The 20,861-nt window shown below is 36.6% G+C and overlaps 1 protein-coding gene across 2 annotated transcripts in view; it reads left to right on the forward strand.

Moving 5' to 3' along the window:
• The window catches only part of Prr16 (proline rich 16), a 204,262-nt gene extending 183,666 nt beyond the window's left edge, over positions 1 to 20,596 (forward strand). For both annotated transcript variants that reach the window (XM_006987472.4, XM_076555242.1), the window contains exon 2: positions 3,569 to 20,596. In XM_006987472.4, coding sequence (XP_006987534.1) covers positions 3,569 to 4,327 — 759 coding nt within the window. In that variant the 3' untranslated portion in view covers positions 4,328 to 20,596. The remainder of the gene's footprint in view (positions 1 to 3,568) is intronic.
• Positions 20,597 to 20,861: the final 265 nt, after the last annotated feature.

The raw sequence follows: 20,861 nt of genomic DNA on the forward strand, positions 1-20,861 counted from the left end.
TGTTTTGGAGCAATATGGTATTGTGTGCTTTGCCACACCTCTGCAGCGCACTTTGAAATAATGTGGGTTTTGTGAGGCCAACATTGTTGCTTTTGTTCAACATTGCTTTGGATAATCATAGATATCTGAGTTTTCATAGGGATTGTGGGATTTTGTTCCTAGATGTGTGAAGAGTGTCACTGGTAATGAGATGAGGCATTGCTTTCAATCTGTGGGCTGTCTTTCTGTAGTGTTACTATCCTAATGGCATTATTTGTCTTGGTGCTAAGTCATGCTACTTCAGGCTACCTTCGGGATTCTCAACACTGTTTAGGTTTTCCCATCACTTGTGTGTCAGTGTGTGATTACATGTGCACAAATGTATGCACATGTGTGGGTGTTTTTATTTGTGTGGAGGCCACAGGTCAATGTCAGGTGTCTCCTCGATCACTCTCCATCTTATTTCTTGAGTTAGTGTCTCTCACATAATTGAGCTAGACTGCATGGCCAGAGTTTTATATGTGGGTAGGTTTCTGAGGGACTGAACTCAGAACATGATGCTTGTGTAGGACGCACCCCACCAGCTGAGCTATCCCCTCAGCATGTCTCTATTGCTTCCCAGAGGCCAATCTCTCTTTCTTAGAACATGGTGTTTTCTTTGTTGCCCTGGGTCTTCACAGTGTCTTACAGAGAGAAATTATTTTCTGCAATCTTCTTGCTTCCCTTAGTGAATCCATTTATTCTACTCTATATTTACTAAATCAATCACTTGCTAATAGATACTTAGGTTATCACTAGTTTTTTTTTCATTTATATTTATTTGCTTATGTACATATTTTGAACTATAACAAATTAAAAGAAACAAATAAAAATCTGGTGAAGAAAACTGTTATAGGATTCCATGTCTATAAATATGTTAGTTTTCCTGGAGTAGGATGGAATTTGTTCTTAAAAGAGCTGTACCAACGATCTATACCTTACCTCATTTGTCAGATATTGACAATCTTGTAAGTTAAGCTTATATCTGTATTACTAATGTATAAATTTCTCACTTACTCAAATCACAACTAACAATTTACATTTAAAAACAACAACAACACTGTATTCTGGTGCCGTGCCTGCCCCTCATCAGCTGCAGGACTCAGGAGAATGGCACTTACAACTCTCCAGGGCAGCACAGTAGAACTGGCCCTGAAGGTGCAGGTGTGGGAGAAGGACCCTGAGGAATGGAAAGCCAGAGAACTGATCCCACCCCTTGCTCATCTCCTCATGGCTTAAAGGAGTGAGCTAGCCTGGACAGTGCTTGAGAGCTCCCCTGGTGGAGAGGATAGGGAAGAGCTGGTGGGCTGACCAACTCCGCAACTACCCAAGCCCAGAACCAGGTTATATGTTGGCCCACCCCAACATCCACCCCATTTGGGATCTGCTGGAGTAAGGGGGTTTGGGGTGGGGAGCTGGGTCAGTCCTGTAGACTCAGGGCTGCAGGGTCCCCATGACACGGGGCAGCAATGGGATGTCCAGGAAGAGTCCCAGTGAGGGCCCAGCATCAATGGTGCAGCAGAGACAAAGATCCTTGAATCAGACCAATCACTCTTTGTGATAAATGCCTGCGTGTAAAAATGTATGGGTTTACTGTGAGACTCACTGTTTCACACCAGAGCTTCCATGATGAGATTTTCCCCTTCTTCCTTACCCCCTTTTGTTTCCCTTAAATTTTATCTTGTTTTATTTTTGGGGAGTAGAGACAGGTGGGATCGGGAGGCATGATGTGAAAGACAGACACAAGGAACAAATAAATAAATAAATAAATAAATAAATAAATAAATAAATAAATGTTAAACATGAACAAAAAATTGTATTCTCTCTCTGACAAAGCAATTGGCATTAAATTCTACATCATTTTTAATTAATGTATATTTTTTCAATTTCTGTTACGATTGAGAGCTTTTATATTCTTAATTATTTATGTGTGCATCTTATGTAAATTACTTGCTCATAAGCGCCCCTTGCCCGATTTTCTTATGTATGTGGGTGTTCTTATATGGATAGGATCTTTGAATTGTTTCATTTATTTAGTTACCTAAGTTCGTATTGAGACCATGATGTTTCTTTCTTTATGAAAGACTTGAGTATGCTGTTAGTATAAATCACCAGCCTTAGCTTATCAGTGAAATCTCCTACTCTTCAGTAAAGGAAAACATCCACTTCTCTCAGTTTAACATAAAATTAAACTATAATAAAATTCCAATTGTTTTCATCCAATATGACATGAATTTGTAAATTATCTTGAAGTATTTATAATTTGTATAAGTATCTGATGTTTACCAATTTTGGGGGTTTTTTAATTTATTAATTTTAGTATGCAAAGTAATAAGTTTCATCATTATATTTTCAAACATACTCCATTGTATTTTTCCTATAATTACTCTTTATTATCATTTCTTATTCCCTTCTTCTCTCTTACTGAGTCCCCTGCTCCCCACAAATAGCCCTTTCGTGCTATATGGGCCTAATTTTTGATGGTCTATAATACTTGATTTCTGAACTTTTTTGTTGCTCCAAATGTTTTATAACTCTTTTTCTGTGTCCTGTATTTTCCGTTGTGGTATGTTAAGAAATGATTTATATTCTTCTGTTTGAAACTCCATGTAATATTTAGCTAGAATGTACACTCTCAAGAACTTCACAATGAAGTAAGAAAGACAAATCACAAAAAGGACAAAATGTTTTCTGTGAGCTTATGATTTTATGCTGGGCCTCATTTGGCTGTTCTCAACATGTTTGGGGGGCTGTCTTAGTTTTGGTTCCTACTGCTGTGAAGAGACACCATGACCATGGCAGCTCTTATAAAGAAACATGTAATTTGGTCTGGCTTACAGTTCAGAGGTTTAATCCATTATCATCATGGTAGGAAACATGGTGGCACTCAGGCAAACATGGCTCTTGAGAGGTAGCAGAGAGTCCTACATTCTAATCTGCAGGTACTGAAGAGGAAGAGACATTGGGCCTGGCTTGAGCATCTGAGACCTCAAGGCCACCCCCAGTGACACACTTCCTCCAGTAAATACATACGTATTTCAACAAAGTCACGCCTCCTAATAGTTCTACTCCTTATGGGCTTATGGGGCCATTTTCATTCAAACCACAGGGTCTAAGAAAGGACAGTCATCGTATTAAATGCCCAGCCATTATCCAGAATGTTGAGATCATTTTTCAGCATAGAAGTAATGCTCTGTAGCTTTCTAAATGCTAACCAGACGTGAAGTTTCAACTTTTTCATTGTTAAATATTGGTCATATTTTTTGTAACTGAATTCTACCTTTGGTGGTGGTAGCAGAATCATGAAGAAAAATAACCTATTAGGTTCTAGGCTTATGAGATTTTTTTTTTATGTCGAACAGTTGCTACCTTGTGTGATGGTCACTATCTCTAAATTTATTGACTAAAATGTTCAGGTAGCATTGATGTTACCAGTTCAAGATCAGTCAGGGCTTGGGTAAAGCAATCAAAGCTGGCCAGAAAAGAATAGTCCTGTGTGTGTTTTGCTTCCAGTTGCTCTTCAACACAATTACCTTGTCGTTTCCACCAGGTGGTTGACCAGATTGATACCCTGACTTCTGACCTACAGCTGGAGGATGAGATGACTGACAGCTCCAAGACAGACACGCTCAACAGCAGCTCCAGCGGCACAACGGCGTCCAGCATAGAGAAGATCAAAGTGCAGGCCAATGCCCCCCTCATTAAACCTCCAGCACACCCATCTGCTATCCTCACGGTTCTGAGAAAGCCAAACCCTCCACCACCTCCTCCAAGGCTGACACCTGTCAGGTGTGAAGAGCCTCCGAGAGCGGCGCCGACTGTCAATCCTGTAAAGACCAACGGCACCCTTCTACGGAACGGAGGCTTACCCGGTAGACCCAACAAAATTCCAAATGGAGACATCTGTTGCATACCCAATAGTAACTTGGACAAGGCCCCAGTGCAGTCTCTGATGCCCAGACCTGAAAAGGACAGAAGTCCCCAAGTAGGGCCTCCTCGGGAACGAGTACGGTTCAATGAAAAAGTACAATACCATGGCTATTGTCCTGACTGTGAGACCCGGTATAACGTAAAGAATAGGGAGGTCCAAATGCACAGTGAACCAGTCCATCCGCCTGGAAAGATCCCTCACCAAGGGCCTCCCTTCCCTCCTCCACCTCATCTCCCCACTTTCCCATTAGAAAATGGGGGACTGGGAATAAGCCACAGTAACAGCTTCCCCCCTCCCACACCTGCACCTGTGCCTCCTCCCACTGCACCAAAACCACAGAAGACTATCTTGAGAAAATCCACCACTACCACAGTGTGATGTCTGCCCTTTAAGAAAACGTTTTGTTTGTTTTAAATTTTCTATATGATAAACATAAAATGATAAGTAACGAGCACTTTCTACTCAAGCAATAAAAAGCCCAAATATATTAATCTGCATTCGACAAAGTGGCATAAAAATCACCTGGTAAGTATGCAGCGTGATGCTTCTGTCCTGGATGTACATTGTTTTCCATGTTCCATCATCAGAAACTGCCGAATAATGAGAAAGTATGAATGCATTTTATTTTTTGCAATTGACCTATGACAAACTGTGACCTTCAGATTCCAAGTATTTTGATTTATTATAAGGGATGGGATATCAAATATTTTGATTTGTTGATAAAGCCAGGGCAATTCATTTCATTCATGCCTAGCTCATCTATGCATTGATGATGTCATAATTCTCCCTTTGATCTAATGTTTTTTAATAAGAATTTTAATACCGAAGGACTATTTTATTATTTTTCTAAAGATGTTTGTCAATAATTTTGCATCATGAAATGCTGAGGACAATACCAAAAAGTTTATTTTCTATACTATACAATTATGAACAATGTGTTCAAATATATGTGTAATAAAATATTTTGAGCTTTGGAAACATGTCAATAAATAATAGTAAATAATGAGAAGGCCTAATGTTCCTGAGGATTAAAATGAAGTAGGGGTTCCTTTAACCCCATGTTATCTTCACTGAAATGGGAAGAAAGTCCCAAGAGTTTGGACAAGATGGTACTGATTGGATATCAGAATTTCTAGACTAACTATCATAACTCATTTGGTAAGTACATCCTTCCAACAGTTTCATATTCTACACCTCCATTATGGTACTTCTAGAACCATCTGCTGAAAGCCTTGGATGTTGTCAAGCCTTTATTCAGGACACATTGTAGATAAGAACATTGAAAGATTGGAATTGTTGCCTTCTGCCCATCTGAGCTAGCTCAATGTTCCCAAAAAGACACACTTATAGGAGGGACTGTGGAGGTGTCTCTGGTCACAGGGTGTGTTCAGCAATGGCCTGTCCCCCTTTCTCTTCTGAGTTAAGGATGTCAGGGGTTTTTATGTCCCATATAAGAATATTTTCCTTCTACCATCAAACACAAGTCTTTCTCCTCAGGAGTATTTGCCAACTCAAGAAACTTACAAACCAATGTGTCATCAGTTCCCAGGTGCACTGATTTTGAGTGATGTGATGCTTTGCTTTGGAGCTAAAACTTAGTTATCTCTCCTAAAATCATTGTGAGGGAATGTGCCAAGGGGGTGGGGGAAGGTGTTTTAAGAGGTAACAGTGGCAAGCAACATGTTGATGGGAATTATTACATTGTGTGATCTGGAAAGTCGAGTGACTTTTTCAAATATTTGCCTTTTAATTTTAAAACTTTAACTTTTGCTGCTACAGGGGGGCAGCTTTATGACTTAGAATACCCCTTCAAAGAGCTTTCTATTGAAATATGACAATATATTTTTGGGAAGAATATAGAAAGAAAATAGCCTTTATTATTGAAATGATTGAATGAATAAATGAACAAAATAAATGAGAAACAGAGAATGTCCTGTTACAAGTTTGCTAAAATGCTATTTTATCTTTTTGTGTTGTATATGAGGGTTATGTAAGCTTAGTAATCCAATATTTCAGAAAGATATGAAACAAAAATGAAGAAAGACAATGATCTGATATTTATTAACTGTATGATCAGTGTATTTAAGAGATACCACCCAGGTAAATAAATAATTGAGTTGTTTAATACCAAATAATGTGTTTTTAGCTTTTTACTCTATGCATTGTCTTGAAATAAAAATTATTGTAGTTATATCACAATTTTATATCTAATATATTATTGTCTTTTACACTCCAAACTAGTGTTAGATCCTGAACTTTATTTTCTTCCTTTAGTCCATCTTTCTTTTTCAACCAGTTACTAAGATCTAAGAATCACCATATGGATTCAGATTTTGACCCATGTCGATGTCTAGGAACCATGTTATATCTCAAGGTATCACAAATAATTCACAGAGCAGAAAAAAATTCTTGTAGTAAAGCAAATTGAATAAGCTGAATCACTGAAATTATTTGAATAAGGATGTTGGCTTATATCCATAGGAAGAAATATTAGAGATCTGTAACATGAATTACTCAACATCCTTCTTAATAATAATAATAATAATAATAATAATAATAATAATAATAATAATAAACCAACCCAGAGCCAGATATCAGGGCAAAAGCTGAAAGATCAGTGAACCAGAGCAACCAGCCACTAGTTTTTACCTCTACGAAATCCTCAGCCTAAGGCGAGTGAGTTCCTGTCTCCTCATGCCTTTTATACCTTTCTCTGCCCAGACATCACTTCCTGGGATTAAAGGCATGTGTGCTTCCCAGTACTGGGATTAAAGGCGTGTGCCACCACTATTGGTGAAATTATTAAGGCCACTCTGGAATGGCTACCCACTACACACCACTGCCTGCTCCGTTTCCATTGTGGCCTTGAACTCACAGTGATCTAGATGGATCTCTGCCTCCCCAGTGATAGGATTAAGGCTGTGTGCCACCATTGTCTGGCCTCTATGTCTGATTTAGTGGCTGGCTCTGTCCTTTAATTCCCAAGCAAGTTTACTAAGGTACACAATATATCACTATAGAGATCCAAATCTATCTCTCTTCTTAAAAATATAGGCAAAATTTCCCCATAAAAAAAATCTCTTTCTGTCTAATTGGTGACTACATCTGTTTCTAAGTCAAAGTATTTATAGCAAAATATTTACCTAGAAAGCTGAGTAAAATTTCAACTAAAAATATCATGTTCATTGATTTATAATATAGATATATAGAATATATTATGTATTTTATACATATACATAATACATATAATTTTATGTAAATAATTTATTAGCCAACATAAACAATACAGTACAAACCATCAAGACTTTAAGTGTATTTTAAATCCATTTTTTTTTCAATTTTCTTTAACATAGAATATACTGTACCAATGTGATTTTTACCGAAATGATAATTTTACCACACTTACTGGAATCTGTACTTTGAACCTATAGAAACCTGTAAACCATGTAACAAAATGAACATAGAGCATCAAAATATTTCTCTGGAGACATATAATTAAAACATCTCTAATGGCAGAACAGTTTTGGTAACCAGCCACCATTGCTCGCAAAAAGTGAAAAGTTGAAGTGCATACTCTGCTTGCTATGGAGCAGAGCATTAGGAAATATAATAATCATTCCTCTTTCTAAAAAGAAACATGTAGACGGAAACACTTTATTTTCTTAAAAGCAGCTACTCGTTAGGACATGCATTTGTGAACTATTAGTTACATTGAGTTTACCATAGAGTTCATGCCCATGCTCCTTGAAGGTGTGATTCCTGCTGAGTGTGAGATGGCAGACACTGCCCATGACAACATCCCTTCGTGGTGTAGTGCCGAAACATATTTCCATAGACATTGTAGCTGTTAATTAAAGAAGAGTGAGAATTGTATGCTTTTTCAGTATAGACACATATTTTCAAAATTTAAAGGCTATTATATTTCTATTTAATAATAACAAGAAATTAGAAAAAAATTTACCTCCCAATATATTTAACAATTTTATAAAGGACTCAGTCTATGATTTTTAGATTTTTTTTCTTTCTTTTTACATAACCAGATTTCACTGTGTAGCTTTGGCTGTCCTAGAACTCGCTCTGTAGACCAGGCTGGCCTCGAACTCACAGAGATGCCTCTGCCTGCCTCTGCCTCCCAAGTGCTGCGATTAAAGTCATGCACCACCATGCCCAGCTAGATAATTCTTAAGCTAAGTGAAATATTTTCAGAAAAATACAAAAATTTACAAAACTGCAGAATTCTCCCCTCCCCAATTTGTTATCATTTTCATATGTTTCCTCACTAATTTACTCATGCTGAGAAGAAAAGCATTTGTTTCCTAAGGTGCCTTAACTGACCTAAGAAAAGCACTTAGATTTGAAACATAACTTCTCTGCTATTGTTCATAGAATAAAGCAACAAGACATTTTTTTTTATGGTTTTCTATCACTATTTGCTCTTACACGATCAAGGCATCACCTACAGAGAATATGACAGTATTCAGAACCTTTGATCTGTAGAGTTCAATTACGTCTCTTTTTTTCTGGTGTTCTGTGAGAAAATTCTGAGTAGTTACATTTTTAATTGCATGTAATCAAGTCAGGAGCCATTTCTTGCCTGGATATATTTCTGGACTATATATGGCTGAGACTCATAATGATCCTGAAATTTCTGGGTTTTTTTTCCCCTCTCTTTATTTTTTTCTGGGTAACGTATTTTCCTGTAATGTACAATTAAAACTGGAGCAAAAGATTGTGCTGCAATTTACTTCACTAAAATACTGATGATTTCTAAGTGAGGAAATGATTTGTGAGCAACGGAGTTTTTAAAAAGTCATATCACATAATTATGTAAAGTGCTTGGGCTATGACAATTACCAGGCATTATCATAAAATCACATGGCATTTTCTGGGTCAATGTGTAGCTGTGGCACTATAATTAAGTTTTCAGAGTAAACATTTCAGAATTTTAGAGTCATCCAACTTTGATGATTCTGAAATAATGGCAGGCATGATGGAACTGTTAAGGCACATGGCTGTGTGGAACATACATTCCAGTTAGCTTCACTTTCATGAAACAGTGATTATGTGGGTGGTGTTCCATTTGGAGCACTTAAAATTATCTTTCCTGTCTCTTATGAAAGGAGCATATTTTTTTTCTGTGCATTCATATGTTGGCATGACTCCCCATGCCTTTTTCATCCCCAAACATCAACATTTAATTGTGTTCTTCACAGCCCTGAACTCTGCACAACTTTTCTTTATTCTGAATAGTTATTTTGATGCTCAGAAATAGTTACCTAATGTTGTTTTGACATTCTTAATGTGTTTGAGCTTTACAGGATATAAAAGGGGATTTCAGACAATTTAGCCACCATCTAAATGGAATGAGTCCCTGAATAATGCAAGCCTCATTTTCTCATGTATAATAACATCAGCATCACCTGCCAATTCTCTCCCTAAATTCAAACAGTTATTATAAGTCTTTCTTCCAAGAAGGTCTGATTCCATAGCATTCATGCTCTTGACCCTAGGTGTGTCAATTTATTCACTAGTGTTTCCTTTGTGAATTTCATCTATTTAACACTGACCCCCCGAGAACTAAAATAGCGCTGGTTTACAATGGGACCTTTAAGGAACCAGTGGGATACAACCTCTCTAATGAGAGCTGACATTCTTTTGTTATTAAACAATGGATGCAATTTCCTTCAATCTTAAAAATATAGCTGTCAATTCTCATAACATCAAAGGGGGCTTTGGACCAGATAAATTAAATGGTGTGTGTTTAGAGTGGGGGTACAAGTTCATGACAGCAAGACATGTGATATCAAACACTTTAAGGAGGCTTACTTTCTCCTGAAATACTCTTCAAAATGCTTTGCATGTATTATTTTTCATTTATAACATCATTTTTTTTCTCCATAACATCTTGAAACTTTAGACATTTTTATAATCTAAATTTTACAAATTAGCAAAGTGTGATATTGGAAACCAGGTACTTGAGATCTTAGAGTCTTTCATGGCAAAATGATAAAATTGAAAGGCAAGCATATGTCCTCCACAACTCACTTTCATTACTATCTCTAAAAGTAAAACATTGACCAAGCATTATTTACAAATAATCTGCTGAAACCAAATTAATTATTCTCTAGCATTTGCATGAAAAGTTGTTTCTTGATATAAGTGAGAAAAACAGTGTGTTTCTGCATTAGTTAAGAGTACCTACGTCTCCATTCTACCAGAACAAATAACTCTAGTGTCTTTGCTTTCCTAAGCCCATAGAACCCATTTAAAAAATAACCTGTAAAGATCCAAATTCAACTTCTAGGACAGACAACAGCCAAAGTAGGTGGAACTGAAGACACTCTGTCAGGCTTGCATGCATCATTAGTAACACTAGTCATGTGAACCCATCATGCTTACTACCATGTTCAAAGATTGATGGGTTTGTAGTGTCTATGACCTCATCATTTTAACAATGGTCAAAGATCCCCCTCCTTTTTATATTATGTCATGTTGCTTTCATTTCAACACAATTAAGATGTTTTGTTATTTTAATAATAGATAAGAGAAAACAAATATACCTGACAAGAGTCATAAAAGAGCCATATTAAAAATTCATTAAGGGAAATGGACATTTTGTGTGTGTGTGTGTGTGTGTGTCAGAGAGAGAAAAGGAGAGAGAGAGAGAGAGAGAGAGAGAGAGAGAGAGAGAGAGAGAGAGAGAGAGAGAGGAGATATTTGTATTTTATTTTAACCTCTAAGTACATTATAAGTCTGTCTGAGGCTACTCATCACCCTATAATATTTTATGTAAACATTTCAAAATTGCTTACTGAATTTTTCTTGAACAAAATTTCTTTGAAAGGGCATTAATCTTTTTATCTCAGAAACCTAGCACTTACTGGATAGCGTAGATTGACCTAGAACTTATATCAGTCCTCCTGCTTCAGCCTCTTGAGTGTTGGGATAATATAAGCAGCTTAAAATGTATACATAAAGAATTGTTGAGTTCATTAGGTTACTATATGCATAACTTTATTCCAAAAGATGCATAAACCTGGTTTGACCACAGGTACTCATAAAATAGTCAGAGAAACATTTAATCCTACTCCAGAAATATGTTTCTAGACATACACATTGTGACATTTGTATGTTTAATATGATTCAGAAGGTGAATGTATTGTTATAAAACATCAAATTGAAACCAGATTGTCAAGATTTTAGTCACATCTTTTCTCAACACCTAAGAGTGTTTTAGATCAAATCATTTAACCAGATCTGAGGCCTGCTCTTAAATGAAGGCATACAAGGTTGGGGATATAGCTCATTGGTGCTTTCCCACCACACATAGGACCCATGGCTCAATCCTGAGTAATAAATCCCCAGGAAAACACATAAATAAATAAAATGAAAACCATGGTGCTACTTTTGATTCTTGACCTGGCGTATCCGTCTAATCCTGTATTATAAGGCAAAGAGAGTGATGGCCTCAGACGGAAGCTGTAATTGCATCAACACACGCTAAGGTGCAAGCTTCAGCAATTTCATTGGCATTGGTGATGAAATGAAAAATTGATGAAGCAGCTTCAAGGTTGAGCAAGGCTGGAAACTTCAGGGCTGCTGAATACATAGAATCACCAAATTACTCTTTCTCTGCATATGTGAAAAACATCTCCTTAACTGTTTTGTTTGTTTATTTGTTTGTTTTCTGAAGGAATGGGTTTTGAAAAGAGTCTTATAAATGGGTTTTGAAAGAAGTCTTAAGCATGCTAAAGGCTTCTAACCCTGAGTGACACCCCTGTCACATCCCAAGCTTTAATAGCATCCTCTAGATTAGAGCTAACTAGACTATGGATGTCATCATAGCTAACCACTATCTACTTCAATGCTGCAGGTTTTCAAACAGTGCTATGTCAAGTTGCATGAAATGAAAGCCTTTGTCCTCGTAGAAATGAGATGCACGCACCACTCACCTCAGACACACCTTTTATTTTATTTACCTGAACAGCCCATTCTTTTCCAGCTTACGTCTCTCTTGTGGTCACAGCACAGAAGCAATCAATGTCTATTCCCTTGCTTTACATATCCCTCCCCAACACCTTGGCTCTGCACTTGCTCCCTGTGTTATATACTTTCTTAATTTCATTTCTTAGATTATAATTACTTAAAAATCATTCATCCTTTACCACTACTTTATGACTTAGCAATTTCCCGTGTATTCTTCATCTGAATGTGCCACCTGCTAGCATGTTGATATTAGGCCCTAATTATTCAATGTGTATAAAAGCACTTTAGCAGGTGTAAAACAACAAATAAAACCTAAGCCTTGTCATTAATCTCGTGATACTTGTCAAATTACTCATGTTCCTTGCTAATCTAGTAAATGTATTTGTATTTACTAAGGTAAATGCTAATGACATTTTATCTCATTTATGAAATGATTATTTTACTGAAATACTTTTCTAGTTGCCATTATTACTAAGTAACCCTAATTAGTTTCTTCAAACACTGACAGATCATATATACAGGTCTAATTTTTACTTTATTACATTTTGTGAATTAGCAAGTCAGAAAACAAATATGATAGAAATATGAGGAGAATGCAACAATAACACAAATTTAACAAGAGTGCCTTGGTTTTTATTGCTTATGATAATATGCAATATAAGCATTAGTTAACCCATTTAGTATAGAACTTTCAAAGTATCTAAATCCTAATGCCAGAAAGCACCTACATATCTTCTGAAAATGTTTGTTCAAATAAGAGGTTAAACCATAGAATGGTTGTTTAGAAGAAACAATCTATGTTTGTGTTAAAAGAATTATTTATTGGTGACATATATAATTTTGACATTAATTTGTTTATTTGGTCAGAATTCCTAATAAAAGTGAACAAATATTCCAGTGACATACATTTCATAATGCATGGGAACAGTGCCAAAATAGACCACAATGTTATCTCATACTGTGATCATCTACTAGGATTATTTCCTCCTAATTTAAATCACCCTTAATGAAAAAGATAGAGTATTTTCAACTTCAACTTATGTTGCAGTTTTTAAACTTTAGATTTGTATCACATGATGGCTTTATTTTGCTTAATATCTAAAATACACAAAAGAAGTCCCTTTGTGACTTGATGCAGTCATTCACTCTGTAAACCAGGCTGGCCTCTAGCTTGCAGCTCTCCAAATCTCTTCTTCCCCAGTCCTAAGATAACAGGTATACCCCAACCAGCATGCCTGCCCTAAAAGGTCTACAGTTCTAGCATATTTCTTTTCATGGCTTCTTAATAAATTAACTGATCATCCCCATTGCACATTTAAGCTCCATTTGGCCTCTCCATCCTCCTCATTCCATGTATCTAAGTCATTTTCATTCTTGCTGAGTTTTCTATTGTAAAGTCACAATATAACTGACTAAGATGACTACTTTAATCCTTTCCCTTCTGACCATTACCTTTGCCACCTGCCTGCTCACTGACCTCTTGCCCCTGTGTTTGCTTCATTCTGTCAACCCTGGTGAGATATTTTTTTCTTTCATCATTTAATCATAATACTGAAATGTTTATGGGTTTAGGATTATCTGAGCTTTGAAATTCTTCACTGAGATTGCTAGCTCTAACAAAATATTTTCCAGGGCAATATTTTGTTTGTTTGAGAATTTCACATTTGCATATAATGTGCTTTAGTGAAGTCTACCCATCATTTCTTCACTTCCAATTTCTTCCCCATCCCCAATTGCATGTGCTCTTAAAAAACAAACAAACAAACAAACGAAAACAAAAACCACAATCCAAAACCAAACCAAAACAAAATCCTCAATGAATCTACTTAAAGATGCAAGTTTATGTATGGGTGACATACATGGGGAGCCTCTCTGGGGCCATATCCTTGAAAACAGCTGATTCTCACTGTCCCAGCAGTCACCAATTGTCAATAGTTCCTAAGGTAGGGTTAGGACTTCCTGTCCATCTCTGATCTCCATGCTGGCATTTTTTGGCTTGATTTATACATGCTTTGAATTTGCTGTCACAACTTCTGTGAGTTACCATGTGTATCTTCACTGTTGCATCCTGAAAACATTGTTTGCTGCATTCAACCACTGCCTCTTGTTCTTGTAATATTTCCACCCCTCTTCCATACTGATCCTGGAGCTTCGGAGAGGGAGAGGAGTCCAATCTAGATGTCTGCTTAGGGCTGAAAACCCTGCAGTCTCTTCATGCAGGTTCTCTAATCACCAAATTCTGTGAAAAGAAACCTCTGTGATGATTGCAGGGAGATGCCTGTATATGTGAGTATAATGATTAGCCATCAGGAGTCAGTTTAATAGTATGTCCACTTAGCAAAATAATTGTAGTAGGCTTTTCCTTGAAGGTCTTATCTGCCTGGCCACAGATTCTTGGCCCTGTTCACAGTGTCAAGTCTTGTGGAGCAGGCCTTAAATCCAATCCAAAAGTGGTTGTTTATTTCCATAATGCTCATGGCACTGCTGCACCAGTGGACATACATATCTTGCTAGGCCAGACATTACTTTAATTGGAAGGGTTCATACCTTGGTAAGATTGATGATGACTTTTCTCCTCTGGTAGTGTACATAGCACCATTCACAACTATGAAAGCCAACTGACAGGGGTGTTCCTGATCAGAAACAACTTGATTTCTCTACATGCTAAGACTCAAGTATATGGTTTCTTCATCAAGGTCTTTAACCAGGTTCTGGAAAGCAAGTGAGAACAATAGCAACAGCCTGTAATATTTGAGTAGAGTCTGGGAACCCAATGATGAACAACTCCAAAAAAGTAACCTTTTCCTGGCATTGGGCTTTCTGTTTGATACCTTGTGATGTTTAAGAGGGATAATATTCCCTTAAATTTCTATTACACTCTTTTTTTGTATATACATGTATTTCTTTAAAGCTCTGTATTGATATGATTCATATGGCTTTTCCAAAGGTCTTTAATGTAATTTAGTCCTCTCATACACAGTATGGAGGCTCCCTAAAAGTCTATAAACAGATCTATTACATGACCCAGTTATATCACTTTGGGGCAAATCCTCAAAGTAGGATACACACTACAAGAGAGATACTTGCATATACACATTTATGGCTGCTCTGTTCACAATAGTGAGGAATTGTAAACAGCCTACATTTCCATCAAATGATGACTCAGTAATGAAAATGTGGTACATTTACACAACTGAATATTATTCAGCTGTTAAAAAAAACAAAATTATAAAATCTGTGGCTAAGTGGATGGGACTAGGAATAGTTATTACTGAGTGAGGTGACCCAGACTCAGTAAAACAAATGTCAAATGTTGTACATTCTCCCTCATATGTGTATGCTAGCTTTGAATCCTTACATATGTATATCTAAATAGGAGTGCCATAGAAGTCAGGAAACCAGTAAAAAATCATGGATAGGGGAGGCTATCAAGAAAAGGCTTATGCAACCCGATTGATATGAAAAGGGAACTGTGACATATTGGAACAAAAGGGCATAAGTGCAGTGAGTGATACTGATATTGTTCCACTGGGGAGGTTAATTCCTTTCTCCTTTGTCGTACCTTACTCATTTCCCATTGTGGCATCTTCCTTTGCCATGTGACCCCAGCAAAAAATGATGCTCTTAATCTATAGATCCTTCTCTGTGTAATTTCAACACTGATCTTAATATTTTACTCACTTAAAAACAACAGAAAAGCAATGGTTATAGAAATGAATATGTAAAAGGTAAAATTTCACACACAGCAGAAAAGTAAACATAAAAATATTTATAGGAAGGGGGCTGGATAGATGGCTCAGGAGTTAAGAGCACAGGCTGCTCTTGCAGAGGACCATGATTCAATTCCCAGCAACCACATGGTGGCTCACTGACATCTGTGACTTCAGTACCAAGAGATTAGTGCCCTGTTCTGGCCTCCATCTGTAGCACCCACGCACATGGTATACGACACATGCAGGCAAAACACTCATGTTCATAAAATAAAAAATAAATTAATATATTTTAAAAATATCTATGAAAAAATGTTTGTTTAGAATTTTTTCTTCATCTGGCAAGATGGTGTACTAGTTTTCTTCTCTGTTGTCATGATAAATAATCTGACAAAATCACTGGTAGGAGATAAAAGTTTATGTTAGCTCACAATTCCAGGTTAGAGTCCATCATAGCTGAGAAGGCATAGTGGCAGGAGATTGGGATCGCTAGTCATGTTACATTCATAGTCAGGGCAGTGAAAACTAAATTAACATTTGCATGCATGCATGCATGCTCTTGATCAGCTCAACTTCTACATTTGAAAAATTATTATTTGGTCATTTCATACATGTATACCATGTGTTTATATCATGTATTTCCTGTCCTGAGAATGATGCCATCCACAGTGGGTAAGTCTTCTCACCTTGATTAACATAATCAAGATAATCCCATAATATATGTCATAGGGCAACCAGTTGTATGCAATTCCTCCTTTAGACCCTTTCCCTAGTTGATTCTAAGTTATGTCAAGCCAACAAAACTAACCATCACAATAGGCAAAGATGCTTGCCTCCAAGCCAGAGGACTTTCCATAGCTTTCCCAGGACCACAATATTGAAAACAAAACAAAGCAAACACAAAACCTGACTCTCTCAAATTGTCCTCTGACTACCATATGAGTGCCATGACCAACACATGTGATGAGTTTGTGGATACAAATGCAGGCATATGCTTGCATACACACAAACAAACACACACCAATAACTAAAGATTTTAAAAATATTCCTTCTCTTGCTAGTGATATTAATAAAGACCATATCTATTACAAAGAGTTAGAGTTCTGGGAAGAATGATTAGATCTAATACTTACAGTTAATAGGTTGTAATTTGACCTTTGTGTAGGCTAAATAAACTTGTACAAATTTGTGTTCTAAAATGTTACATTTCTTATTTGATATGAAACATAACTCCTTAAACTTAAAATCAGTAGCACAGATAGCATAATTGCTACAGACTGATGAGTTAGAAACAAAATGTTTACTGAAGAAAGAAAAAACAAAATTTGAGTTAATAATGTACAGTGTACTCATATATACAGAAAGTGTTTAACAATACGGAGAACACTTATAATAATCATTTAAAAATGAAATGTCAGGAAAAATGTAAAAATTGTGTGGGATCAGGCATATAGGAAATAGTTACAATTAGCCATTCTTTACACAATGCATATCTATCCCAAAATACATTAGATACAGCTGTCAACTTAAAAGATAAATAAAAGCTGCCAAGATGGCTTAGCAGTCAAAGGTGCATAATGATCTTATAGAGAACCACATTCCTTTCCCAGCACCCATGCAGGTTAACTCACAACTGCCTCTCACTCCTACTCCAGAGGATCTGACAACCTTGTAGCAGGAATCTTAAAAGTTCTTATTGATAAAATCAAACTCGAGGCCAGTTATTGGGGTCAATGCTGGAAGGTCAGAGAGACAGAACAAGCCACAGCTATCTCACCTCGCCGGATCCTCAGCTGGTCTTGTCTCCTCAGACTGGAGGCCTCTTGAGTCCTCATCCGGAATGGGTCTCAGCTGAATTATTGCTCTAAAGCCTGAATGCTTAACCAGCCAAAATCTTCTAGTTTCTGGTCCTCACGCCTTATATATCTTTCTGTTTTCTACCACCACTCCCTGGGATTAAAGGCTGGCTTTCTAGGATTAAAGGTGTGTGTCACCATGCTTGGCTATTTCCAATGTGGCCTTGAACTCACAGAGATCCAGAGGGATTTCTATCTCTGGAATGCTAGGATTAAAGGTGTGAGTGCCACCATTTTCTAGCCTTTGTATCTAGTGGCTGTCTGTTCTCTGACCCCAGATAAATTTATTAGAATACACAATATTTTGGGGAACACAATACCACCACACAACCTCTTCTAGCCTTCAGAGGTTCCTTCATGCCCAGGTGCCTACCTCCACACAGACACATACATAAATATGAAGGTACATCTTTTTAAGTACCAAAACGTATTTTAATAAATAATCACTGAAATTATACACAATTAAGTGACAATGGACTGAGAAAGTTGTATTTATATATTTAGGCATAAATACGTCATAATAAGTAAAGAACAAGGGGCCATGAATGTGAAAGGAAGCAAAGCAGGTATATGGAAGGAGTAGAGGGAGAAAAGGGAAGGGGGAGATGATGTAACAAAAGTTTGATTAAAAATATATTTTGACATTGAAAAATGTACTAAAAGTTGTCCTTAACACGATGTTAAAAAAAGGAAGATGTTGACTCTAAGTCTGGGGGTTGACCGACCATGTGTTTATCCACTGAGATTTACATTAAAAACATTCTTCATTCCTTTTAAAATATTGAGAATTTTTTTTTTTTACTCTACTTTGACTGAACTAATGTAGATCTCCAAGGAATGAGTTTAGCTGATAGGAAAGATTATTGAGAGACAGTCTGCTACATAAATAAAGCTTTCAGTTAGGGTTATATTTATCAATTTTCATTGCATGCATTTGAGACCTGTCTCAGCCTCAGCTCCATCTAAATCTCTATGGTAATGATGATGGAATCAGAAGCAATACTCTCAGTGTCAGATTCAAGCATAATATAAAATATGTAAATACAATTTAAAACTGGAATTGTACCAATGGTATTCTTAAATCACATTAAATACATCCACTTACTGGAATAAACCACACAAAACTATATGAGTTTTCTCCTTTCTGAGAAAAAAAAATGTGTTGCTTTTGCACAGTTATAATTAGCATTTTTATCATGTTCAGCTTCTAAACCTAGTGACCTGAAGCCTTATGTTTTGTTTCCTATACTGTGCAAATCATGTTCTCCAGGGGACTGAATCCAGGACCTTCTTTCTCTTATTATTTTCAATGAATCACATTGACGAGGATTTAGCAACTACTTTGATGTATATATTTGTTGACTGAATTCATAGAATGGGCAATCAGGTGTAAAGTGATTTACTGACTGCCATTTCCTGTTCTCATGTCTTTTCCTTTGCTTTGCTTAATGTATTGTTCCTTGCAATGTTTAAGGAGACTAAGTATAATTTTGAAAGACTTTTGTATCTTAGACTTCTTGCATGAAAGCTTTCCTATTAATAGTTTAGAGGTGTGACATTTATCTAGCTTGAAGTTATAAAGGTTAGTTCTCTTACATTTCCTAATCCATGCAATAAAAGGGAAGTTTGTTTTGGATTTCTGGTAAGCCAAGGTAGATACAAATAGTGGCTGATGGCTTGATACACAGTAATCCTTTAAAGAACAGGGAGATGGGATTGGATTTTGTGATACTACCTACAGCTATTTGAGGGCTTTTCTAAAATGAGTTGGGTCTCCTTGATGCAGCAGAGCTTAGGGAAGCAAATAGAAGTGTGTGTGTTTTTCTTTATCAGCTGTCATAATTCAAACACAGAAACCAACTCATATGTAAAGCATTTCTCTTAAGAGGACACAGGGTCCTAGAGTCCTTTCTGTACTCCAGAGAGAATACAGCTTCATACAGAAACAAAATAAGAATTGAAGGCAGTGGGAAAATATAAGGCCATTGTTTGATTCAGCAGGTATTGCTGTGGGGAGTGGAATTCCTCATCAATGTTGGATATTAGAAATACACAGTAATGGAAGACCTTAGGGCTTCTGGGTGTAGGGAAACAGACACCATTAGTCATTTGAAAGATAGAGGGCTTGTACGAAAATTATGCTAATTGGATAAAAAAGAACATGATTTTATTTTCCATATAAAAACATCTGCAAAACAGAAAAATATGAAAATTCTGCACTCTATATTCAAGAATAGTTCATCTCTCCTATTTACCTCATTTCTTTTCCTAAAATATCAGTGTGGTTCTCATTCATGCCTAAACATATGATTGGCTTAGCCCCATTACAAACCAATTAAATCATATTATCTTTAATTGGGCCTGGGCATCAATATGTCTAAAATTCATCAGATGCTATTAGTATGTGAAAAGCTTATGGTGCAATACACAGAGATTAGTGACTATGATATGATTCTATCCTAATTGTTATAGCATAAAACCAACATACAGAAAAACTGTTGGTACGTCATTTCATTTCATGTACAAGATACAAAAATGACTTAGGAATCTATGTTTTCAAATGTTGAAGTGTTGACTAAATCCTTTTTTACTTAATGCCAAATAAATTCCCAAGTTAAAAAAATAATAACTTCTAAGTATGACTTTAATACTCTGATTTTTGGTTCCATTTTGATTCCCAAAATCAGAAAATAAAATTTAATATTAAGTAATTATCAAAAGCAAAAGTTGAATTTTGTGCTTTTAAGAAATATTGTCTAGGTCTTAACAATATACTATGACATTTCTAATTCTAAACAATTTTGTTCTAATTGTATGAAAATCCATGTACATTTATGGTTTTGATTTTGTTTTTGTTTTTGTTTTTTAAGAAAGATGCCCTTCTGCATCCCTGACTAACCTGGGACTTGTCAGGTAGACCAGGATAGCCAGGAACTTGTAGTCATCTTCTTGCCTATGCCTCTAAGCGTGAGAATCACAGGTGTGTACCACCCACCTTGTAGCTGGAAGTTTCCTGTGTCCTGCCTGGCCCACGGTCAGGACAAATCTCTCCCATTCATGTCCTCCAAGTAATCAGAGGCTTATATTAATTACAACTGTATGACCATTAGCTCAGGCTTATTACTGACTAGTTCTTACACTTAAATTAACGCATAATTCTTATCTATGTTTAGCCAAGTGGCTTGATACCTTTTCTCAGTTCTGCCTTGTCATCTTGCTTCCTTTGTGTGTATCTGGTGACTTCTGACTCAGCCTTCCTCTTCCCAGAATTCTCCTTGTCTGTTTATGTTACCTATACTTCCTGCCTGGCTACTGACCAATCAGCATTTTATTTATTAACCAATCAGAGCAACACACATT

Source organism: Peromyscus maniculatus, chromosome 19 (genome assembly GCF_049852395.1).
Source record: "Peromyscus maniculatus bairdii isolate BWxNUB_F1_BW_parent chromosome 19, HU_Pman_BW_mat_3.1, whole genome shotgun sequence".
NCBI classification, from domain to species: domain Eukaryota; kingdom Metazoa; phylum Chordata; class Mammalia; order Rodentia; family Cricetidae; genus Peromyscus; species Peromyscus maniculatus.